The 17,657-nt window shown below is 45.4% G+C and overlaps 1 protein-coding gene across 2 annotated transcripts; it reads right to left on the bottom strand.

Annotated features, from left to right (window-relative positions):
• Nucleotides 1-3,381: 3,381 nt before the first annotated feature.
• On the bottom strand, nt 3,382-16,077 carry misp (mitotic spindle positioning). 2 transcript variants are annotated; one of them, XM_079663281.1, is made up of 7 exons: nt 16,003-16,077; nt 12,857-13,575; nt 12,196-12,694; nt 11,154-11,787; nt 5,031-5,530; nt 4,907-4,945; nt 3,382-3,810 (listed from the first exon to the last, which is right to left on the bottom strand). In XM_079663281.1, the coding sequence occupies exons 1-7, from the start codon at nt 16,060-16,062 to the stop codon at nt 3,721-3,723; spliced, it is 2,541 nt and encodes an 846-aa protein (XP_079519407.1). In that variant the 5' UTR covers nt 16,063-16,077; the 3' UTR covers nt 3,382-3,720. The 2 variants fall into 2 exon arrangements, with proteins under 2 accessions (XP_079519407.1, XP_079519408.1); XM_079663282.1 differs by lacking the exon at nt 16,003-16,077 and adding an exon at nt 15,353-15,478.
• Nucleotides 16,078-17,657: the final 1,580 nt, after the last annotated feature.

Raw genomic sequence — 17,657 nt, forward strand, 5'->3', positions numbered from 1 at the left:
AACTTTGGAGCGAGCAACGGAGGCAAAGCGACGCGACGGAACCACAATGCAGTTCGGCAAAGCGTGACGTCACCCCATTCAAAGTGAATGGGAAGCGTCTCCGTTGAAGCACGCGACGCTGCCGTGTGGACGTACCGTTAACCCAGAGTTGTTCCCGATATCCAAGTGTGTGTGTGTGTGTGACTGCTAGATTTTCCTTGAGCAAAAAGTGGTACTGCTCTGTATGAATATGTGTGAAAGGGTGAATGATGACTTGTGAATGTAGAGTGCTTTGAGGGGTCGTAGAGACTGGATAAATACGTGTATAAGTACAGTCCATTTATCATATTGTAGGTAAATTGGTCTCTAGGACACGTTAGCATAGTGTGTGTATGAGCTAGTTCCCTCAGTGTAAAATGTATTCTCTCGTTTGCCCAAGTTAGCATCTTGTGTGTGCACAGTAATAGTGTCTCCATAGAAGAGGTTGGGTATTGAAAGCTGAGAACAGAAACACTGGAGTCTCTAAACTTTCCTCTGATTTTCATTTCCTCTGTAATCTGCACTTTTATATCTCCGCCCATCTCTTCAGTTTGAACATTTCTTCTTACAGTTTCTCCATACAGTAATTTAAGCGAGCTGCAGTTCTTGGTCCCGCCGGGCCTCGGGTTAAACAGTCCAATTAAAGTTGAGAGATTAAAGAGCTGTGAGATGTTCAGAGTCTGCGGGAGATTTCCCCCTCTCAGCCTCCAGAGGACACTTAAAGGAAATCTTTAATAAAGACGTGAACTTCCTCTGAACCAGTTCACATCCAGGATCCATGTCAGGGCCCACAGGAAACTTTGATCCTCTCAATGAGTTTCTCTGGTATCTGCATGCTGCTGCTTTTAAAGTGTTAATCCATATTTAATATCCTTTGTTCTTCGGGAACACCATATCGTAAAGCCATGATGGTAAAACGTCTGGAATAAAAGATTTCCTCGTGTTGAAGTAACCTCAAATTAACGAAGGACACATGAGTAATAAGACTTTGAACCTAGAGTGGTGCAGGAATGAGTCCTGAAACCTGGAAATGAGTCAGCATTTAGCCACTTCCTGTCCCTTGGTCTGGAGGTCAATGGTTTTCTATATGTGTTTTTGGTTATGTTAGAAATTAAAATTAATGTTTTGATGGCATAAAGTAGCTTAAACATACCGTCAGTTTAAATGCTGTCTTATACTGAAAAACCATAAAGTGAAGTCATGTGACCGAGCTGTAGTTCCTTTATAGCCTAACATTAGCCTCCTTTAGCTTAGCGGTGGTGACGTGAAGTCATGTGACCGTGCTGTAGTTCCTTTATAGCCCAACATTAGCCTCCTTTAGCTTAGCGGTGGTGACGTGAAGTCATGTGGCCGTGCTGTAGTTGCTTTATAGCCCAACATTAGCAGCCTTTAGCTTAGCGGTGGTGACGTGAAGTCATGTGACCGTGCTGTAGTTCCTTTATAGCCCAACATTAGCCTCCTTTAGCTTAGCGGTGGTGACGTGAAGTCATGTGACCGTGCTGTAGTTTCTTTATAGCCCAACATTAGCCGCCTTTAGCTTAGCGGTGGTGACGTGAAGTCATGTGACCGTGCTGTAGTTCCTTTATAGCCCAACATTAGCCTCCTTTAGCTTAGCGGTGGTGACGTGAAGTCATGTGACCGTGCTGTAGTTTCTTTATAGCCCAACATTAGCCGCCTTTAGCTTAGCGGTGGTGACGTGAAGTCATGTGACCGTGCTGTAGTTTCTTTATAGCCCAACATTAGCAGCCTTTAGCTTAGCGGTGGTGACGTGAAGTCATGTGACCGTGCTGTAGTTCCTTTATAGCCCAACATTAGCCACCTTTAGTTTAGAGGTAGTGACGTGAAGTCATGTGACCGTGCTGTAGTTCCTTTATAGCCCAACATTGTTTGAGACAGACATTATTTTCTGATATAATCCAAAATCACCCGTTTCACTGTTTTTAAAAGTCTTTGTTTTTAATTCCCGTTCAGACTAACACTTCTGCTCAGTTTTCAGGATAAAATACGATCATCAGGGATTTTAAATGTCCTGGGTTTAGGGTTCAAATCTCCTGAACAGCCTGGCCTTTATGATCATTTTTTTACCAGAGGACAGTGTGGAAATGAAAAACGTTTTGTGGCGGAGGCTGAACACACACTGACACAGGAAGACGTTTACATTTCACTGAAGGTTTGTTACTGTCTTCCACACACACACACACACACACACACACACACACACACACACACACACACACACACACACACACACACACACACACACACACACACACACACACACACACACACACACACACACACACACACACACACACACACACACACACTTGTGTCCTGCACCTTCAGGCTCATTATGCAGTTTCCATGGCAACAGTGTTGATGTAGAGATAAGAGCTCCAACACACACACACACACACACACACACACACACACACACACACACACACACACACACACACACACACACACACAATCCATCTTCTCCCTTCCTTTTTTATTTCCTGCAGGCGATACAGCAGCCAGTGTGTTTCCATGGTAACAGCAACCAGGACTGTGTGTGTGTGTGTGTGTGTGTGTGTGTGTGTGTGTGTGTGTGTGTGTCTCTCTCTCCGTCTGTGTGTGTCTCTGTGTGTGTGTGTGTGTGTGTGTGTGTGTGTGTGTGTGTGTGTGTGTGTGTGTGTGTGTGTGAGAGAGTGTGTCTCTCGCTCTCTCTGTGTGTGAGTGTGTCTCTCGCTCTCTCTGTGTGTGTGTGTGTGTGTGTGTGTGTGTGTGTGTGTGTGTGTGTGTGTGTGTGTCGGTGTGTGTGTGTGTGTGTGTGCGTGTGTGTGTGGTGTGTGTGTGTGTGTGTGTGTGTGTGTGTGTCGGTGTGTGTGTGTGTGTGTGTGTGTGTGTGTGTGTGTGTGTGTGTGTGTGTGTGTGTGTGTGTGTGTGTGTGTGTGTTCCAGGTCTTTTAATCTTTTATTTTGAAGAAGCTGAATCAGCAGGCATTGATTGCATGGCAGTCAATTTTTATAACACACTGTATAAAATTACAATGACCTATTTTTCACATGTTTTAATAAGAAATATACCTCTAATACTTTTTGGGCCGTTTTCCCCCCCCACAAATGTTACCTATAATATATTAAAAATAATATATAGATTATTATATTATATGATATGGATATATACAATATATTAAATATATTTAACTTTTTTTATTTGTTTTTTTACATATTTTATGTTGATTTCTCCAATTTATTTCACAAATAAAATGTATTCACTTTGACTTGGTGAGCCATTCTGCGTGTTTGCTGGTATTCAGTATGAATATCCCCCCCAGGTCTTTAATTGTTTACGTGTTCACAGACGGCGAGACGGTCGGACAGTTTAAAAAATATATTTTATTTTTGTGTCATTTTTAGATGCATCACTTTACAATCATTCAAACAATCACTTCCTGTTTCTCTGCGTCAGGTGATCAACACAAACTCACTTTAACTCTTTAATTTCTTTATGAATCAGAAACATCGTCTCTGCAGCTGATTGGACGAGGAGAGGACCAATCAGGAGCAGCCGTTTGGAGTGTCCCAGATTAAAAAACATTTTAATCTGAGAGAACCGAGTCCTGGTTCTGGTTTTGGTCCTGGTTCTGGATCTGATCCTGGATCTCATTCAGGTTCAGGTCCTGGATCTGGATCTGATCCTGGATCTGGTTCTGTCTCACTTCTCCCCCTCGTTGGAAAACACTCCGGCCTCCCAGCGCAGAGCTCGCTGGTTTTTATGTCGAATAACTCGAGTTGACTCAACAACCTGAAAAGAGACAAAAATACAAAGTAAACAGAAATATTAAGTGACAAGGAGACGAGGAGACGAGGAGCTTAATTAGACATTGGGACAAAAAGACTAGGACACAAAGATACAAGAATGAAATGAACAAAGTCAAAAGGAAACAAGGAGACAAGGAGGCAAGGAGACAAGAAGACAAGGAGACAAGAAGACTAAGATACAGGAAGAGAAGGGAGAACATAAGACAACTTGACAAAGAAACAAGGACACAAGGCGACCAAGGAGACAACGAGAAGACAAGGAGACAAGGCGACTAAGGACAAAAAAATTATAACTAAAAAAAAACAGAGAAAAAAGACAAAGACACAAGGACACCAGGAGACAACGTGAAGACAACGAGACAAGGAATGAAAGAGACGAGGAGCTTAGTTAGACATTGGGACAAAAAGACAAGAAGACTACAAGGATAGAAGGAGACAAAAGACACAAAGAGACAATAATGACATTAACAAAGTCAAAAGGAAACAAGGAGACAAGGAGGCAAAGGTACATGAAGACAACTTAACAAAAACAAGGACACAAGGCTATTAAGAGACAACAATTAATAAGACAAAAACACCAGAGAAAAGAGACAAAGACACAAGGACACGAGGAGACAACAAGGAGACACGAGACAAAGACACAAGGAGACAGCGAGGTGACAGCGAGGTGACAGCGAGGTGACAGCGAGGTGACAGTGAGGAGACGAGGAGCTTAATTAGACATTGGGACAAGAAGACTAGGATACAAGGATAGAAGGAGACAAAGAGACAATAATAAAATGAACAAAGTCAAAAGGAAACAAGGATTTAAACAAGGATTTATAAAAATATAAATAAACAAAGACACCTGAGAGAAGAGACACATATACAAGGAGACAAGGAGGCAAGGGGACAAGAAGATTACGTTACAAGGGAGAGAAGAAGACAACAAGGACACAAGGCTAGATACAACAATTAATGACAAAAACACCAGAGAAAAGACACAAGGACACCATGAGACAACAAGGAGACAAGGAGACATGAGACAAGAAACAAAGACAGGAGGACACAAAGACGTAAAAGTAAAATGAGGTCTGTACCTCGTTATTCACGTCGTCCACCAGCAGAATGCCTGCGTACTGAGAGCAGAGCAGAAGAGACGTAAACACGTCAGATTCTTACAGTCAAAGAAGTCCTTTCAAAATAAGAGCGTGGCTAACTCACCGCGCTGTCCTCCAGCTTTCCCTTCACTCGTCTCTCCTCAAAGTCCAGCAGCAGAGTCTCTGTCAGGCCTCTGAGAGGAGCAGGGGAGGAAGGGAGGATGAGAGAAGGAGGTGAAGAAGAGGAGGAAGAGGTGAGGAGGGGAGGAGGAAGTGATGAGGAAGAGGGGAGGAGGTAAGGAGGAGCCGAAGAAGAGGGGAGGAGGGGAGAAGGAAGTGAGGAAAAGGAGGAAGAGGGGAGGAGGTCAGGAAGAAGTGAGGAAGAGGAGGAGGAGGTAAGGAGGTGAGAAGGAGATGAGGAAGAGGAGGTAGAGAAGGGAAGGAGGGGAGGAGGAAGTGAGGAGGAGGGGAGGAGGTGAGGAGGAAGTGAGGAAGAGGAGGAAGTAAGGAGACGATGAGGAGGAGCTGAGGAAGAGGAGGAGGGGGACCAGGGCTGAGCGGTGATGAAGGAGAGGGAGGGCTGCCGGACGTAGGGTCGAGGAGACGAGACGCTGACGGGTTTATCTGTAACAGGAAGGACGCCATCAGACAGGAAATCACCGCTGACCTCTGATCAGTAGCTCTCACAAAGAGAGGTGCAGGAATGAGTCCGAGAACCACATCATAGATCATAAATAAATGACAAAATATAGTTCACGAGAAAAAGGAAAAATTCTCCCCAGAGAGTTTCTTTATTGTTGGGGAATCATTAGCTTAGGTATTCAACCTTTGACCCAGTTCATCCTTTCCTCCTCTCACCGTCTCCTTTCCCACGGCACAGGTCTACGGCCTGGGGTTCTGCTGCTATCTCTCTTCAGGAGCTTGTTGCCAGGCTATGACGGAGCACAAGCCGCCATGAGGTAGTTTACTTTTCAGGGACGAAGGCTCCCTGACGCATATTCTTTCCTGTGGACGGGAGCTCTAGGTAGATGAGGAGGTGTATGGCGCAGTGGGTTGTGCGTTGGTGTTCGGATCAGGGGGTCACAGGTTCAAACCCCACTGCAGTCAGCATGTCGTTGTGTCCCTGAGACACTTCACCCCAAATTGCTCCTGTGGGGATTGTCCACAGTTTTGAGTATGTAAGTCACTTTGGATAAAAGCGATTTCCAAGTAACATGTCATTCAGGGTCCATATTTGTTTAGTCTCGCTGATAAAGAATGTTGATTATTACAATTGGGGTTGTTGGGGTTCTTCAGAATTGATTGTGGCATCTCTACCGTGTGGTCAACGTGACATGTCTTGTGAATTCTCCGGCCGAAGCTCCGGATAAACCGTCAGTGTTTGCCATCAAAGCTACAGCTCTCCTCGTGTGTCTCTGAGTCCTGACTCCATCAGAGCTCCAGCTCTCCTCGTGTGTCTCTGAGTCCTGACTCCATCAGAGCTCCAGCTCTCCTCGTGTCTCTCTGAGTCCTGACGCCATCAGAGCTCCAGCTCTCCTCGTGTCTCTGAGTCCTGACTCCATCAGAGCTCCAGCTCTCCTCGTCTCTCTGAGTCCTGACTCCATCAGAGCTCCAGCTCTCCTCGTGTGTCTCTCTGAGTCCTGAGTCCTGACTCCATCAGAGCTCCAGCTCTCCTTGTGTCTCTCTGAGTCCTGAGTCCTGATTCCATCAGAGCTCCAGCTCTCCTCGTGTCTCTCTGAGTCCTGACTCCATCAGAGCTCCAGCTCTCCTCGTGTCTCTGAGTCCTGACTCCATCAAAGCTCCAGCTCTCCTCGTGTCTCTCTGAGTCTTGACTCCATCAGAGCTCCAGCTCTCCTCGTGTCTCTCTGAGTCCTGACTCCATCAAAGCTCCAGCTCTCCTCGTGTCTCTCTGAGTCCTGACTCCATCAGAGCTCCAGCTCTCCTCGTGTCTCTCTGAGTCCTGACTCCATCAGAGCTCCAGCTCTCCTCGTGTCTCTCTGAGTCCTGACTCCATCAGAGCTCCAGCTCTCCTCGTGTCTCTGAGTCCTGACTCCATCAGAGCTTCAGCTCTCCTCGTGTCTCTGAGTCCTGACTCCATCAGAGCTCCAGCTCTCCTCGTGTCTCTCTGAGTCCTGACTCCATCAGAGCTCCAGCTCTCCTCGTGTCTCTCTGAGTCCTGACTCCATCAGAGCTCCAGCTCTCCTCGTCTCTCTGAGTCCTGACTCCATCAAAGCTCCAGCTCTCCTCGTGTCTCTCTGAGTCCTGACTCCATCAGAGCTCCAGCTCTCCTCGTGTCTCTCTGAGTCCTGACGCCATCAGAGCTCCAGCTCTCCTCGTGTCTCTGAGTCCTGACTCCATCAGAGCTCCAGCTCTCCTCGTCTCTCTGAGTCCTGACTCCATCAGAGCTCCAGCTCTCCTCGTGTGTCTCTCTGAGTCCTGAGTCCTGACTCCATCAGAGCTCCAGCTCTCCTTGTGTCTCTCTGAGTCCTGAGTCCTGACGCCATCAGAGCTCCAGCTCTCCTCGTCTCTCTGAGTCCTGACTCCATCAGAGCTCCAGCTCTCCTCGTCTCTCTGAGTCCTGACTCCATCAGAGCTTCAGCTCTCCTCGTGTCTCTCTGAGTCCTGACTCCATCAGAGCTCCAGCTCTCCTCGTGTCTCTCTGAGTCCTGACTCCATCAGAGCTCCAGCTCTCCTCGTGTCTCTCTGAGTCCTGACTCCATCAGAGCTCCAGCTCTCCTCGTGTCTCTCTGAGTCCTGAGTCCTGACTCCATCAGTGCTCCAGCTCTCCTCGTCTCTCTGAGTCCTGACTCCATCAGAGCTCCAGCTCTCCTCGTGTCTCTCTGAGTCCTGACTCCATCAAAGCTCCAGCTCTCCTCGTGTGTCTCTGAGTCCTGACTCCATCAGAGCTCCAGCTCTCCTCGTGTCTCTCTGAGTCCTGACTCCATCAAAGCTCCAGCTCTCCTCGTGTCTCTCTGAGTCCTGACTCCATCAAAGCTCCAGCTCTCCTCGTGTCTCTCTGAGTCCTGACTCCATCAGAGCTCCAGCTCTCCTCGTGTCTCTCTGAGTCCTGACTCCATCAGAGCTCCAGCTCTCCTCGTGTCTCTCTGAGTCCTGACTCCATCAGAGCTCCAGCTCTCCTCGTGTCTCTCTGAGTCCTGACTCCATCAGAGCTCCAGCTCTCCTCGTGTCTCTCTGAGTCCTGACTCAATCAAAGCTCCAGCTCTCCTTGTGTCTCTTTGAGTCCTGACTCCATCAGAGCTCCAGCTCTCCTTGTGTCTCTCTGAGTCCTGACTCCATCAGAGCTCCAGCTCTCCTCGTGTCTCTCTGAGTCCTGACTCCATCAGAGCTCCAGCTCTCCTCGTGTCTCTCTGAGTCCTGACACCATCAGAGCTCCAGCTCTCCTCGTGTTTCTGAGTCCTGACTCCATCAGAGCTCCAGCTCTCCTCGTGTCTCTCTGAGTCCTGACTCCATCAGAGCTCCAGCTCTCCTCGTGTCTCTGAGTCCTGACTCCATCAGAGCTCCAGCTCTCCTCGTGTCTCTGAGTCCTGACTCCATCAGAGCTCCAGCTCTCCTCGTGTCTCTCTGAGTCCTGACTCCATCAGAGCTCCAGCTCTCCTCGTGTCTCTGAGTCCTGACTCCATCAGAGCTCCAGCTCTCCTCGTGTCTCTTTGAGTATTTTCTGCCATATTTTTGATTTTTTTATGGTATATTTATGACATTAAAATTCTAACTGTTTGTTTTCCCGTAATTTAAAACTAAAATCTCTGAATTGATGTGTTTTAAAAAATATTTTCCCATCCTCCAGCTAAGTTTTTATATTGAATTTCCTCCAATTACCCTAACACGTCGTTATAAATCCGTCCAGCAGGTGGAGCTGTCTCAGTGCTCGCCTGTGCAGGTAGGTCAGTGAACAGCAATATAACTCATGCAGTGTGATCTTTGGTCACTTCCTCATGGTTTTACTGGAAGTTGAGATTTTCAGAGTAAAGGCGTTCTGGACCCGCTGACTGGTTACTGATTCACACAAACAGCTGAACTTTGGTCGTGGTCTCATTAAGTTACTCATTCTCTCACGAATACTGTATATGAGACGAACAGCAGCGGGGTCCATTCGGGATTCAAACATGTTACCAAGCAGCTGTTTCTACTATTGAAATGTTAGTCCTCTGATTTCCTGCCAGACGACCGTTTGTTTCAGATATTCATTAAAACAATTCCTCCATTGCAGAGAACCCCTCACAGTTTTTATGGAGGTCAAAGATCATGCCGGTTTCACTGCGGGGGGGAACCTGCTGAGCTTTTCATTTCGGATCATAAATACCTTCGTACAGGAACTTTTATTGTGAAAACCCTCCATCAGGACTGTGAGGTTTACTGGAAAATGAAGTGAGGCTTTATGACTTTTGAAGAAACGAAAGGGAGAAACAGTTTGATTCGTAAAATAATCTGCGTTACAAGATCACTTTGTATGACCTGTAGCTTAAGGTGGCTAATGTTAACCAATGGAAGCAAACTATGACTATATAGGATTATCTTTAAATTAACTGATTTTAGCTTTAAAAAGTGTTTTCTACCCTCAAAGCGTTCTGATCAACACATCTAAATATATATACACATTTGCTGCTGTTTTCTGAACATTTTCAATCATCATTTGGTTATTCTTTGGGTGATTTCTCACATATAAAAGAAAAAGATTATTTCACAAATACAATTATCTTAACTGACTTGGTGAGCTAACGAAAATTATTGTTTGTGAATAATTTAGTTTGTTCCAATGGTCAAATTGAAGGTTTGGGGCTATTTAGTTTGGGTGCATTCACACCTATAGTACGCTCTCTGGTACCAGACCACAGTTTGTTGCATTGTTTCATTTTTCAGAAGGTTCGGTTTGCGTTCACACGGGCAAAACTCAAACGGACTGTAAACTTTAAACACAAGTCATGTGTTCGGAAATGCTGTTCAACCATTGGTCAGACATTAAGGGGGTAAAAACGCAAATCCTCGTAAATACTACGCTTCCTATGTTTTGGTGCGGACTGCGTTCACACCAGCAATGAACCGCTCCAGAGTTTGCACGCAAGCGCTCCGAGACCACCTATTTTAGCGGACCAGAGTCCGGTTGTTTAGTTCACTTAAGAGGTCTCGGACTGCGTTCACACCGACCCAAATGAACCGCACCAAGCGGCTAAACGCACCAGGGTTCGATTCAACCGGACTAAACAAGGCAGGTGTGAACGCACCCAGTCTTTTAACCCTCCTGTTTTCTTCGGGTCAAATCTGACCGATTTACTACTTTCATCCCACACACACACACACACACACACACACACACACACACACACACACACACACACACACACACACACACACACACACACACACACACACACACACACACACACACACACACACACACACACACACACACACTAGATGTGTCCCCCCCTTATGTGCCCATCCCCCCACATGGATCACACCTGGCACACCAATACATGCTCAGTGTCTGTTCTTTGTAAATTTACTGCAGTGTTTCATGTGTGCCAGTAGTCTGATACAATATGTACAGTTTGAAAGGGTGTTAAATGAAATGTGGTGATGAGTCATGGTTTTTGTGTTAATGTAATGGCAGTTAAAACAGGACCGGTCAAATTTGACCGCGAACACCAAAGTAAGGGGGGGGACGGGGGGACGGAGACAACAGGAGGGTTAAGACAAGGGGAAGAAAACATTCAAAACCCACTTTTAGGAGTTTATTTGAATAACTCTGTATTTTTGTGTCTTTAGATTTCGCCTTAATTCAGCAAAAGTTAGCATTACATAATTCCTCATTTGCATTTGAGAAAACTGGTACTACAGGAAGTAATTGTCTTAATTTCAGTAATAAACCAAGGAAGATAGCAACGGCCAAAAACCAAGATAGCGACGGACAAGATCTCACCTGGCAGCAGTCGGAGCTCAAAGTCTTGACATCAGTCTTTTGATGTGATAACGATGTGCGATGAGTCAATTAACTCTAAAATAACTGACTCTTTTTACCCCTTCTAGCTCCACGCTTTCTAAGAACCAGTTCTTGGGGCCTGTTGCGGTGGAAACAGGAAGAACTGGTTCCGCAATCGGGCACTATTTCCGAACTGGACCTTGTACCAGTTTGGTTCAGGAAAGGGGTTAAACATTACATTACATTGCATTTAGCTGAACAGAACCTGGAGCCCTGGTTAGGGATCCAGCCTTCATACAAAAAACATACCTGTGTTTGGCGATGGGTAGAACTGACTGATGGCCATCTTTGTTGCCTGTTCCACCAGAGGGGTCGGAGAGAAGAGCCGTCCGTCCGCTTCCTCCCTGGACTCCTTCAGATCCCCGGACTCTTTGGACTCTCTCGACTCTCTAGACTCTCTAGACTCTCTTGACTCTCTAGATTCTCTAGATTCTCTCGACTCTCTAGACTCTCTTGACTCCCTGGACTCCCTGAGCTCTTGTTCCCTCCTCAGCGTCTCCTGGATCTCCTTCTCGATGAAGTCAGGCGTTCCTTGTCCTCTGGTTTGCATGCCGGTGGTCTGCAGGTTCTGCCTCCAGAACCGAGGTGTGGGTGAGGAAGGTGAGGAGGGTGAGGAAGGTGAGGAGGATCGAGGGGAGGAAGCAGCTGAACTCCTGATGAACAGCTCAGTTTCCTCTGGGTGTCGGTGAGGACAGCAGGGAGACGGGAAGAATTCGGTGTCCCCAGACTTGGACGCCGGTCTTTCTTCTGTCCTCTCGTCCACGCCTCTCTGGTGTAAGTCTCTCCTCATTTCCTGCAGAGGAACCTCCTTCCTCTGGGTCTCCTTCCTCTGGATCTCCCTCTGGATCAGGAAGCTCACCCGGTTCTTCTCTCTGGCTTTGACCTGTAACAGAAAAATCTCTTTACTTTCATTTCAAGACTTGTATGCTAAGGCTTGTCTCTGTTTACCCACGTTCAGGTCTTTGCTAGGCTTGGGAAATGACCTTATTAAGAAGATCAAATACAAAGTTATTATTGACACTCTACGTGACCTTCCTCTCCTGCTGATCCTAAAACATTCTGGTATCGTAAACTCCTCTGATTGGAGCCGAAGCAAAGGGGTACCTTGTGTGAGTTGTACCTCCTAGTCTTTAAATATGCAACGCAAACTCTACCCATCTGTCTTCCACTCTGCAGACAGTGATGCTCTCTGTACGACTGACCTAACTTTCTTGCAAGAAAAATAAAATACGACAAAGAGAGCTGATGATTCTTTATCCTCATTTGATAAATAAAAAGGACCACCACAGACCGGCGCCAGGAGTCGTTTGGTTTTGATCTGGATCATCTCCCCCCTGCAGTCGCTGAGCGTCAGGCCTCGAGATCTCCTCAGGTTCTCCTCTCGCTCCTGAACCAACCGGATCTCCCTCTCGATGGGGGTCTCATTAAGGATCTCCCTCTCGATGGGGGTCTCATTAAGGATCTCCCTCTCGATGGGGGTTTCGTAGATTCTCCTGGTGTTGTTAAAGATGCCCTCGTCGCTGCCGTACCCCCCGCCCACTGAGAGCTCCTCCAGACCGGAGTCCAGGTCGTCGGACATCACCACCACCACCCTCCTCTCCGGGTGCGTCTCCTCCTCTTCTTCTGCTGCTTTAAAGGCTGTAGATTCTTCTCTGTGGTGTTGGGAGGACCGTGTAGAACGCATATTCAGGTGCATCCTCCAGGGAACCAGTCGGTCCTGCTCCATCTGTAGGAACTGCTGCCTGGCGGCGCTGAAGCTGATCTGCTCCTGGTCGATCTTCTCAGCAGGTCTACGATACGGTACGATAATAGTTTAATGTCAGATCAAACCTGAAATGTTACTTGCATCACAGCAGCTCCATTTGAGACATCAGACAAGGACAGATATTACGACAAGATGAGGAAACAGACATTTAACATAACATCACAATCAATTAGAGAAAAAGACTTGCCTGAAGCTGAACCCCTCGGACAGTCGGTCCTCATCATGGTCTCTGGAGGTCTGGCTCTTCAGGTCCTCCTCCTGGCCTCTGGAGCTCTTCTTCGGTGCCTGGCTCCGGATGATCTCCTCCCTTCTGAGCTGCTTCTCCTCTTCCTCCAGGACCTCCTTGGTGCTCAGGTCCAGGCGGTACCTCTCGTCTCCGTCGGTCTCTGGGAACAGGCTCTCCGGCCTCCTGGTCCCGGTGTAGCTCTGCAGTCTGAAGCCTCGCTCCTCCTTCAGCGTCGCCAGCTGCTTCTGCCGGCGCGGAGATGTCATCCAGTTCTGGTTCTGCTCGGCTTCGGGACTTGCCGGGTCGTCCACGAAGGAGTAGAAACCACTGTGAGAACCAGAGCTGCTGCCGGGGCTGCTTGGAGGACAGTCTTCATATTCATCTTCCTCCTCCTCCACAGGCTGAGACACAGCGACCTGCCGGACCTGAACCACCACGTCTTTGGACCGCTCGCCCTGAGAGGAGACCATCACGGAGGAGGGGCTGCGAGCGATGAAGATGTTTTCGAGGGGGTGTGTTTGGGGTTGGGGGGGTCCGGCCAGGCTGCGCAGGTCGGAGGGCTGCAGGGGGGGGGACAGGGGCTTCAGGACCCACCTTCGGGGGGCGCTGTCCATGCCAGCAGGGGGGGGCTGACCGGAGCTCAGAGACAGAACATCAGGACGGTCTCCTGCAGGGACTCTCTGGAACAACAGAGATTTATTATTAAATAGTTATTGTTTAAAATATCAGATCGTGTTCTTGAGTAAAAGTAGAAGTACTCAGATCTTGTTCTTGAGTAAAAGTAGAAGTACTCAGATCTTGTTCTTGAGTAAAAGTAGAAGTACTCAGATCTTGTTCTTGAGTAAAGTAGAAGTACTCAGATCTTGTACTTGAGTAAAAGTAGAAGTACTCAGATCTTGTACTTGAGTAAAAGTAGAAGTACTCAGATCTTGTACTTGAGTAAAAGTAGAAGTACTCAGATCTTGTACTCGAGTAAAAGTAGAAGTACTCAGATCTTGTTCTTGAGTAAAGTAGAAGTACTCAGATCTTGTACTTGAGTAAAAGTAGAAGTACTCAGATCTTGTACTTGAGTAAAAGTAGAAGTACTCAGATCTTGTACTCGAGTAAAAGTAGAAGTAACAGAGTGTAGGAATACTCTGTTACAGTAAAAGTCCTGCATTCAAAATGTTCCTCAAGTGAAAGTAGAAAAGTATTCTCATCAAAATATAGTGAAAGACAGTAAAAGTAGTCGTTGTGCAGATTGGTCCATTTCAGAATAATAGATATGATATGTTTTATAATGATTGATCATGAAAGTGTTCTCAAAGCTGGTAAAGGTGCAGCTAGTTTGAATGACTTTGTATACTGCAGGGTAGCTGGTGGATTTACTCCAGGTGGAACTAAAGTCTGATTTAACACTTGATTAGATTTCACATCATTCATCCACATCTGAGAAGTAACTAAAGGTATAAAATTGAATACCTTTACATGCCTGTAGTGGAGTAGAAGTACACAGTTTACCTCAAAATTGTACGTAAGTACAGTACTTAAGTAAATGTACTTAGTTTCTTCCCTCCTCTCTGTATAAGATATATTACTGTGATACAGATTACATAATTTAAAAACATATAAATGTTAGCGTCACCCTTATATGCTTTGATGTTAGCGTAGCATCGTAGCATGCATTCAGTCTGTCTGCGGGACAGAGATAAACCTCAATGTTGAAAAAAGATAAAACTGAACTGCCACACACACGCACACACACACACACACACACACACACACACACACACACACACACACACACGCACGCACGCACGCACACACACACACACACACACACACACACACACACACACACACACACACACACACACAGGCCGGCTCTCAAGTAAAAAACTGACTCATTTTAAATGTGTATGAAATGCTAACGTGTATTTAGCTTTAGCATTAATGTCCTGAACTCTCAGTTTATTTGAATTTAAATTGCTGCAGAGTAGTACACGTAGTACAGACAAAGTGTTAACAGGATTTGTTTTTTATATACAATATAAATAAGGTGTACAATTAAAATTAAGTGAAGCAAAGGTATCTAAAGTTTAAAGTTGTTTGAAAGTGAAAGTTTTACTAATTGTAACAAAATAATGAAATATTACACAGTTTTAAATAAAGTTTCATTCAAATCTTCTAAACTTGTATTTTCTCAGAAGTTTTACACATGTTTTGTTTTTTAGAAACGATGTTATTTATCTTATTAACTATAGACTACAGTGATTCCAGAGGATAGTGTATTTAATATAAGAGAGATATTAAAGCAGTGTTCCTCCTACCTGAGGTCAGCTTCTGTCAGCAAACTGAAAAATAACTGAAGAGACAAAGATCATATCGTCCAACCAGAGACTCCTCCCACACACACACACACACACACACACACACACACACGTCACTTGTTAGACGCTATTATCCAAAGCGACTTACATACTCAATACTGTGGACAATCCCCGCAGGAGCAATTTGGGGTGAAGTGTCTCAGGGACACAACGACATGCTGACTGCAGTGGGGTTTGAACCTGTGCTCCCCTGATCCCAACAGCAACAGACAACCCACTGCACCACACACACGCACACACGCACGCACACACAAACACAAACACATTTTCTCTGAATGTTTGTTATTGTCTGTGTTGAGCTGCTGCCCTCTGCTGAGCGGACACTGAACACACCATAGCTCTCAAAACATCTGTAATTTCTTTATTTATAATATGATTTAGTATATGCAATTTATTATTTATCATAGTCTCTTCAGTAAGGCTCTAATATGTTTTGTCGGTAGATGAAACAGGAACAAATTTAATATAAGTCTCATGAATTTTGTATTTCAATGTTGCTTAGATTTTGAATTCTCTATATAAGTTGTGTGTGTGTGTGTGTGTGTGTGTGTGTGTGTGTGTGTGTGTGTGTGTGTGTGTGTGTGTGTGTGTGTGTGTGTGTGTGCGCGCGTGTGTGTGTGTGTGTGTGTGTGTGTGTGTGTGTGTGTGTGTGTGTGTGTGTGTGTGTGTGTGTGTGTGTGAGGAACAGAGATTATAAAAAATGAGACGGTGGAATAAATGTGAGTTTGTTTTTCTCACCTTGTTGTCCTGATCCAGGCTGAGACACAGCACCTGCCAGGGAGCGGTGTACCTGAACATCTCACCTGCAGGGGGGGTGATGATGTCACACCTTCAGCCAGCAGGAACCAATCACCATCAGTCTTGAGACACACAGTCAGGTGATCCCAACATGTAAACGAGTGTTCCAATAGTCTTTCTCTTTAACTGTATCTGCATATTGAAGTATGAGTTCTTGTTGTTGTATTTTGTCTGAATGCTGTACGTTGTACGTTTGTTTTTTGTATTTTTGATGGCACCTTAAAAAATGGAGTAGCTTTACTCATCTCATTGTACCTGCATAAAGACAATCAAGCATTCTATTATATTATATTATATTCTTTCTCATGAATGTGTTTTTGTTGTTATCCTGAAATAAGGTGTGTGGTTAACACAAGCTGAAGAGATTTTAATGTTTTGTTCTACGACATAAAATATGTCAGTTACTACCATGGTGGATTTAAAAAAGGAGGTTGCTAACAAGTCCAGAGGTGGGAGAAGTACTCAGATATTATACTTTAGTAAAAGTAGAAGTACTCAGATCTTGAGTAAAAGTAGAAGTACTCAGATCCCGTACTTTAGTAAAAGTAGAAGTACTCAGATCTTGTACTTGAGTAAAAGTAGAAGTACTCAGATCCAGTACTTTAGTAAAAGTAGAAGTACTCAGGTCTTGTACTTGAGTACAAGTAGAAGTACTCCGATCTTGTACTTGAGTAAAAATACAAGTACTCAGGTCTTGTACTTGAGTAAAAGTAGAAGTACTCAGATCATGTACTTGAGTAAAAGTAGAAGTACCAGAGTGGAGGAATACTCTGTTACAGTAAAAGTCCTGCATTCAAAATGTTCCTCAAGTGAAAGTAGAAAAGTATTATCATCAAAATCTAGTGAAAGTAGCGACAGTAAAAGTAGTCGTTGTGCAGATTGGTCCATTTCAGAATAATATATATGATATGTTATGATTATGTTTTGAAACAAAATGTTCCTTTAGTCTGTTTGTGAACAGATGATGATTGTTTACAAACATTAACCAAAGAGCTGTCAATCAGTCCGCAGCGTCCAATCACATCATCTGAATGTATGAGGGGCGGGGCTTACATAAAGTTTACATTTCTTCACATCACTCGTTATCAAACAGCTGTTTAGAGGAACAGGTTGGTGATGTCATCATGACCTCTTCATGACATCACACAGGTAAAGTAACACATGAACAAGACGAGGACTCACCTGCAGGTGCAGCTCCGCAGCTGAGGGAGGATTGACTGACTGTGTGAGCGTGTGTGTGTGTGTGTGTGTGTGTGTGTGTGTGTGTGTGTGTGTGTGTGTGTGTGTGTGTGTGTGTGTGTGTGTGTGTGTGTGTGTGTGTGTACATGCATGTGTGTGTAAGAGAGTGTTTTCGAGAATGTGTGTGTGGGTTGCTGAGCAGTGGAATTTGTCAGGAATGCTGCTGACAGACAGAAACACACAATGACAGACCGCAACCGCCTCACACACACACACACACACACACACACACACACACACACACACACACACACACACACACACACACACACACACACACACACACACACACTACTCTGTTTTGTTTTTTGTTTGTATTTTTCAGTTTATTCCTCCTATATAGTCAAACATTATTC

This window comes from Notothenia rossii (assembly GCF_949606895.1).
Source record: "Notothenia rossii genome assembly, chromosome: 1".
Classification (NCBI taxonomy): domain Eukaryota; kingdom Metazoa; phylum Chordata; class Actinopteri; order Perciformes; family Nototheniidae; genus Notothenia; species Notothenia rossii.